Genomic DNA, 8,542 nt, shown 5'->3' with positions numbered 1-8,542 from the left:
AAGTAAAATCAACTCTATCCTATTCTAAAAAGAAGAAAAATAATTAAAGCAAACATTCTATCTAGGGTAAAGAAACAAAAAACAGTACAAATAAAAAAGCTGCAAATAAATGACCTTTAATTTCTCTCTCCATGATAATAAAATCTTTCTAATAAGAAAGATCATAAAAACTTTATTAAAAAACAATTCTACAAACTAAAATAATATTTCAGTTTCTGATTAAAAGATTTTCTTGCTTAGAGTTTTTCTCAAGGCAAGTTTAACATCTTTGTTCCTCAAGCTATAAATTAAGGGATTCATCATGGGAATTACAGAGGTATAAATAATAGAAGATGTCTTTACATTATTTATTGCTCCAGCTGAGTTGGGTTTGAGGTAAATAATTGCACCAGATCCAAAGAATAGAGAGTCAGCAATTATGTGGGAACTACAGGTGCTAAAGGCCTTTGACATGCCCTCAGTGGATTTCATTTGGAATATGCTGGAAAGGATGAAGCCATAAGAGATAAAGATGACAGTTGTGGGCACGATAATATCTTTCCCTGTTACAATGAAAATTGCTACCTTATTGACATAGGTGCTGGTGCAGGAGAGCTGCAGCAAAGGGAGGAGATCACAGAAATAGTGGTTGATAGTGTTTCCATCACAGAAGGTCAGTCTCAGGATGCATGCAGTGTGGATCAGGGCACCAGAAAACCCCATTAAATATGAAGCAAGCATAAGATAGGAACACACCTTGGGAGACATGTCAATGTTATACAAGAGTGGATTGCAGATTGCCACATAACGATCGTAGGCCATTGATGTGAGAATGTAACACTCAGAAATGACACAGAAACAGAATAAATATAACTGTGTCATACACCCAACATAAGAGATAAGATTTTTCGTTATCACAAAGTTCATCAGCATTTTTGGTGTAATTACAGAAGAGTAACAAAAGTCTATAAAGGATAAGTTAAAAAGGAAAAAATACATAGGGGTATGTAAGTGAGAATTCAACACAATAAGAATAATTAGAGCCAAATTCCCCAATGCAGTTATCATGTACATTATTAGAAAGACCACAAACAGGGGTATTTGGAGGTCAGTCTGGTCTGTTAATCCCAAGAGAATGAATTCAGTAACCATAGAGCTATTTACCAAAGCCATCTTTTATAAGATATTTTGGGAAATATAAATGAATGGTGGATTAGTGGATCATACAGTACTGACCACCATTGTTTTACAGAACTAAGAGCAGGGCTGACAAATCCTAGAACGGCTGTACTCGACAACCAGGGGAAAGCGAGAAGTATGATGCACAAAGCAGCATCGCCTTTATCTTATCTCACTATTTCTTTTTGTTTTATTGTCTCCCTGACACAAATAGAAACTAGCAACTGGATTTTACAATCCATCCAGACTGAGCTCTGGGTGAATTAGAACCATGAACACTGTTTCTAATTTAATACATAAGAACCAGTATCTAGGAATGCTGAGCCTTCTGCCACAGTCACATTAGGCTCCATAATGTGAGAAGTGTGCATGTACAGTGAGCTTACTAATTTAAACATTACAACACAAGTATCTACTGACTTAGAAAAGCATTTTGTTTGCTTGTCTTGGCCATCCATCTGGAAATTTTTTGAACCTTAGGACCTTAGGAGATGAGAAGAAAATAGCACAACTCTTGTTCTTGGACTGTATCAGTATGAAGTCACTAAAACAAAGCACATTTTGAGACATATTACATGACTTGGACTCCATATGCTGACACACTTACATTCTAAAAAGAGTATAGTGATATCAGCCGATGCTCGGCAGGTAAAAATTAGATAATTCTGATAAAAATTAAATAAAGCTCTATTATCTAATATGACTAGTCTCTAGACTGTTCAATATAATACTGAAAATTAGATATGCCACATTTCACATCCAGACTTCTTTTTTTTTTTTTTTGGTTCTTTTTTTTTTTTTTTTTCGGAGCTGGGGACAGAACCCAGGGCCTTGTGCTTCCTAGGTAAGCGCTCTACCACTGAGCTAAATCCCCAGCCCCACATCCAGACTTCTTAACATGATGCATAATAAAAGAAAGTTCTCATTACATATGTATACACACAAATGCTTTCTAACATTGAACAGAATATAGGACAATTAGCATCATTGAAAAATTACTTCAAAGTGAACAAAATGAGCATATGCCAGTTAATAACATTAAAGTTATTTTATAATGAATTGCAAGAAATTTATATATACATGTGTGTATATATACATATATACGTATATATAAACATACATATATACATACATATACATATATGTGTATATATATATATACCTTTTATGTTATCTCAATCAAGTTGTTTTAAATGCCAGGCAACTAATGTGACTGTTTTCAAAACTTACTTTGTCATTTAATGCTCTCTTCCTTGTTAAACAGCTTTTGTCTTGGCAGTATTGTTTCATTTTATTCTATGAACTTACAGCAGAACAACAGATGCTCTATTTGTACAAACTTTTTCATATCTTACAGTAGTAAATTTTAATCCAGTAAAACATCCCTGGAAAATGAGGATCCTGTCTATTATCACACTAGCCAGGGAGAAAATAGACATTTCAAATGAAGTTAGTAACATAATGCACGTGACTATTTGCAAGGTAGAAACTCACTCAGTATTCCGAAGAACAGAACATAAATATAAAAACAGAATGAGGTGATAGCACTTACATACTTTGCCATGATGGGTAATTCATATCTTGGGGATTTGAGTTTTGCACAGATTTCTCTGTGGAGATTGTGCGTATTCTGTGCTTGAGCCAACTCTGAACTCTCATCTTCCAATCAGTTTTTTTTTCCTCAGGGATAGCTTTTGTTTTGATGATTTCCCCTATTGTTCAGAATTCTCCATTGATAATGGTACATACAATCCCCGAATTATTTGATGTAAATATAGTAACACAATTCAGGTACTGTCTCTCATGACATATATCTCCAATCATTTTTTTTAAGTTTTGTCTTCTGGGAGTGGATCTATGTGCTGCATACATACCAGACAAATAGTCTACTACAAAACATATTTTGTTAGCCCTCAATATCAGTATAATATGTTTTGGAATTTCTAAGATTTTGCACTTTCTACAAATTGCTTCTTAAATGTCCTGCTATTTCTCTTTAAACCCAACTGTTACTAGCCCGAAACAGCAAATTGTTCTTCAGTGATATGATTCTGACAGGGAGGACCATATAAAAAGTATGTATAGAAAATAGGGAACTGTCAATATTGGGGCATCATATTGTCCATTCATATTCTCTGTTTCTCAAATTAATGGTCTTCTTTTTCATTGATTGTTGTTATAAGAATAAATTTACATGTATATACACATATATTCCTCAATATAACCTGAACAGAATGTATAATTTTACTGATAATTATGTTTTCAGGGCTGATCATTTGGTAATAAGTAACTAATTTGGGTGTTCTCCTCTGGAGGAAACTATTTCTTTTTGTCTTTTGTTTGTTTGCTTGCTTCCTTTAATTAATTTATTTATTCACTTTACATCCTGATCGGAGCTCTAAGTTTTTCTCTTTCCCCTAGTCACACCTTATATAGCCCCTACCACCATTCTCTCATTCTCCTCTGAGTAGGGAGGACTTCCGGGGTACCAAACCTCTCTAGAATGTCAAGTCTCTGCAGGACTTGGCATTCCTTTCCTACTGAGGCTAGACAGGCAGTCCAGTTAGGTGAACAGGATCCATATTCAGGAAACAGAATACAGTCTCAGTATTCTTCAGTTGCTCATAAACCTTTTTTTTATATGGTTGCAGCCTTTTCAGCTCTTTCCCATTTATTTTATACTTTAAGAATTTAAACAGAGACTGAAGGAACACCCATTCAGAGTCTGCCCCACATGTGGCCCATGCATATACAGCCATCCAATTAGACAAGATGGATGAAGCAAAGAAGTGCAGACCGACAGGAGCCGGATGTAGATCGCTCCTGAGAGACACAGCCAGAATACAGCAAATACAGAGGCGAATACCAGCAGCAAACCACTGAACTGAGAATAGGACCCCCGTTGAAGGAATCAGAGAAAGAACTGGAAGAGCTTGAAGGGGCTCGAGACCCCATATGTACAACAATGCCAAGCAACCAGAGCTTCCAGGGACTAAGCCACTACCTAAAGACTATACATGGACTGACCCTGGACTCTGACCTCATAGGTAGCAATGAATATCCTAGTAAGAGCACCAGTGGAAGGGGAAGCCCTGGGTCCTGCTAAGACTGAACCCCCAGTGAACTAGACTGTTGGGGGGAGGGGGACAATGGGGGGAGGGTGGGGAGGGGAACACCGATAAGAAAGGGGAGGAGGGAGGGGGATGTTTGCCCGGAAACTGGGAAAGGGAATAACACTCGAAATGTATATAAGAAATACTCAATTAATAATAATAAAAAAAAGAATTTATCTTGTATAGAATATAATTAAATTATATTATTAATTATATCATAGTATAAAAATTAATGTGCATAATTTTGTCTTAACATGTCTATGTTGGTGGTAAAAGAGATATAATTAGAAGTTAGCAACTGAAGTACTACAAAATGCTAAAACAGTTTAAGTGTTTATCTATGATTTATATGTAAAAGTCACTTTAAATCAGTTTAAATATGCAAATAAGTGAATAAATCAATATATACTTCTAATGCCATAATCAATAAGTTCCTCCATCAGAGATCCCAGCTGTAGTCTTCCTATGCTTGAATGTGATTGTGCAGTTAAGAAGCAGGGTCACAGCACATATAATCATGATTTGTACCAAGCAACAAAAACAGAACACTTCAATCATTTAGCCCTGCCATTCAGGTAAATATAAAAGAGGTCATCAATTGATAGAATGAAAGAATAATACTGAGCACACAATGCCTAATTTTGACTTCATCAGCTTTCAGAAAGAGGGTACCTTTACATGGCCTTGCAGTGAACACTAGCTCTGACAGGCAGCAGCAGCTTGCATAAGAAGTGGTTGATTGTAGCAGTATCATACTAAAACTGCTCTATGCTCCTGACAGGTGCATGCACCTCCTCTGGCCAAGGGCTCTGGGTTTACTAATGAAAGACACACACATACCGGCTTTTTTAATTTATTTATTTTACTTTTTAGTATGTACACCTCTATGTCTGGATGCTTCCAAACCTCCCCACAGCTAAAACTTCCCCTGACACCTTGCTTATCTCTGGGTTATTTTTTTTTTACTAAATCTATATTTTATCTTTGCTACCCACAAACCCTCCTGGGCAGCCCTCCTGGGGCTGCTTTCCCCTTTGCACCTACATTTCAGCCATCTCTGCCTCTAGTATGTTTCTCATATTGTCAGTTCTACACCGTCCTCATGCTGGACTCCCCTCTTTGTCCTCTATGTTTCTTGGCCAGGAATCCTAAAAGTCCCAACTCTGTCTCCCTGCCCAGTCATTGGCCACTGGCAACTTTATTTCCCATCAGAGCAACTGGGGTAGGCTTTGTTAGCCTATGTTTTGGGGTAAAATAATTAGCATAACAACACAATCTGCGACCGTTTGTTAATTTAATTTAATTGAGTGTAGTTCTAGGAAACTTTGTTGGCTTTTTATAAAAGATACATATTTTGTTATAGACTTAGAAAACTATTAGTTTTCCACTAAAGTAGAAATACATATTTCCTAATATTCTGGTTAAGGTAGATTCCATGGTTTCCAAAGTAACTCATTACTTTGAATGTGACAACTCATTAAAATTATATTTTCTCACATATATTCTGTATGCATTATATATTAGTAAAACAGGTATAACCTTTGCTTTACCACAACAGACATGCTAAAGTAGATAGGAGAAAGAAAAATGGCCCAAAATGAACACAAAGACTGCAGTCAACTAAACAATACTGAAAGCAGGAGAACCAAATGTTCAACATTGAAAAATAACATAAAAGTGAAATCATACATATGTAGCAGATTATATATATATGTGTATATGCATATATTTATATATACATACATAAACACATATAGAGGCATATTTATATGCAACAACAATTAATTCAATGAGGGTATGAATTAGAAAGAGAAAGGCTGTATATGGAGTGCTTAGAAGGAACATTAAGTCATAACCAGGAAAGGAGACAGAAGTGTAGTGAATGGGAAAGATTGGAAATTAAGCCAGGGGAACTTACATTATTACAAACATTTCATAGTTACTATATGTTATATTTAAACAATTAAAACGATAATTCCATTTTAGTGTTTTTTTTTAAGTAAGACCTCTCAATATATAGAAGTATGGCTCAAAATTTATCGCTATCACACTATAGGAGGCTCTAGATTTCATGTGTAGCAAGAAAATATGATCAAATACAATAAATGTTGCTTATTTGCTTTCACTTTTAAACACATAGTGACAAAAGATTTAAAATTATGTAATAGGATACATTTACAATGATAAGTCATGTTTTCTAGCAAAGAATTAAAGTGCACAGTCGTAAACCTTTGCTAGAGTATAGAAGTATTATATAATTCTAAAATATAAATGTAAGTACAAGGGAGGTCAAACTCACATTAATTTTGATATGATAACTGGTAACTGAACAAAATTAATGAGCTACCTATATATATGAACGTTCAAAAGAAATGTGAAATTTTAAATTAAAGAATTCATAGACTTATTGCAAATAAAATGAATACTAACAGCCATGGGATAATATGACAACTCAGAAACACCTCTGTAAGGATGAAATCCCCCACAGTGGGCAGAACCTTTGAACACTGATTATTATTCAAAACAATAACAAACTTGACTAAAGTAAACAGTACTGAGAAATTTTCTCAATTAATATTCCCTCTTTCCCCATTTCTAGGTTGGGTCAAGTTGGCAAAAACCACAATACACAGTGTGTGGCAGGTGGAAGTGGGTGTGGGAGTGGAGAGTACCCTTTTAGAGGTGAAGAGGATAGGGGATGATGGGAAGATTGCAATGTGTGACCAGGAAAGGGGTGGGAGTAACATCTTGGATGTAAATAAATAAAATAATGAATCAAAAATATGTAACACAAATAATATGAGAAGAAAAAGTAATGAGTACTTAAGTATGTATTTAAGTACTTAGGTGGATGAGAAGATTCTCTGGTTTCCCGTTACCAGGAAGACAGAAATAGAAGACCATGCTAAAGATTAGTCCTCTCTTGATGACATCTCTACCATGTACTCTGGATCCCCAGGTTGTTGTAGTTTCCTCTTCTGGACACTGGCAGTGAACTCTATATTTCCCAATATTTGGTACAGTTTGAGCAGTGTAGGTATCAGAACTTTATATTTGGATTAAAATTTTTTTCTCTAGGCAGTGGAAATATCCATATGATAATTGAACAAGTTTGTCTTATTCATTGTAGTAAATGGCATAGCCTAATTACTCAATAAACGTCCAATATAGGTTTCATGACTAAATGTCTTAGGGGATGAGTGAACACCATTGAAATGTTCATATTATAAGTGTATATTATTGCTGAGATAGGGGCTTCAGAGTATCACAAATTCATTTGAGGGTGCACATAAATGCATAGTTGTTTCTTTGTATATATAAGGAAGGCTGAGCAATATAAAGAAGAGAATCCGGAAAAAAATGACATTTGTAACTCCTTCTCAACCAAAGTTGCTCTCACTGCTTGACACTAAGAAAAATAATATGTAAACATGTGAAATATTTCCTATATTTCATTTGTTTTCTTGCTATAGATGTCATATATCTGAGAAACATTTTCCAGAAATATCTTTCCTTTGAAATAAATTAAAATACTTCTTCAATATGAATGTGACGTTGACTTATATTATCTCGTATTACTGAATGATTAATATGTTAGAATCACAATTTGTGTTACCACTTATTTGAGTTACAAAGTCACTATTAGAAGAATGTACATTTTAAAAATAGAAGGTTTTAGATAAAAGATCTCCAAATAATGGAAAGATAAATGTAGTTATAATTCCTCTTAGCACTATGAAATAATTACTGGTTTAGGAAAATAATTGCATTATAACTTTTCTTAGAAGAATAATGATGCTACATTATGTAAATATGATTGGTGATTAACGTATTACATCTGCAAGCCATCTTGTTGTCAATTTGTTCATTGGTTATTTATTTTTTTCTTTTTTTGTGTGTGTGCTATAAGTAGTAAGAATTGCCAAATTTTAACAAAATTCTTTTAGGTGTCCTGAGTCCTGAAGAAAGTAAACATTGAAACCATCCTTCAGTCTCTTTCTTTATAGCTTAATGATATTTTTTTCTTACAGGAAATTTAGATTTTCTGTGAGTTTTAGTTATTATCTAAATATTGTGGTTGCCATTATAAACTTTTCCTTATAGGTGCACTTAAATTTTAAAAAGGTGGAACAATGTATATAGGTGTTTTGCTCTCTTTTGTGTCTCTGGCCCACTCTGCATTGGGAGGCAGGGATCATACACACCCCAAGAAGGGTACTAAAACATATTCATTTCAAATTGTATTCATGGGTTTACCTGAGGTCAATGGT

The 8,542-nt window shown here is 34.7% G+C and overlaps 1 protein-coding gene across 1 annotated transcript; it reads right to left on the bottom strand.

Moving 5' to 3' along the window:
- Window positions 1-219: 219 nt before the first annotated feature.
- On the bottom strand, window positions 220-1,152 carry Or8b53b (olfactory receptor family 8 subfamily B member 53B). The gene has a single exon (NM_001000962.1). The coding sequence runs from the start codon at window positions 1,150-1,152 to the stop codon at window positions 220-222; it is 933 nt and encodes a 310-aa protein (NP_001000962.1).
- Window positions 1,153-8,542: the final 7,390 nt, after the last annotated feature.

This window comes from Rattus norvegicus, chromosome 8 (genome assembly GCF_021556685.1).
Source record: "Rattus norvegicus strain SHRSP/BbbUtx chromosome 8, alternate assembly SHRSP_T2T, whole genome shotgun sequence".
NCBI lineage: Eukaryota > Metazoa > Chordata > Mammalia > Rodentia > Muridae > Rattus > Rattus norvegicus.
The sequence above is the reverse complement of the archived record's forward strand: the minus strand, read 5'-3'. Positions and strand labels throughout refer to the sequence as shown.

What these genes read in the sequence shown, in the direction of transcription:
- Or8b53b (NM_001000962.1), bottom strand. Translation starts at nt 1,152, where the DNA reads ATGGCTTTGGTAAATAGCTCTATGGTTACTGAATTCATTCTCTTGGGA.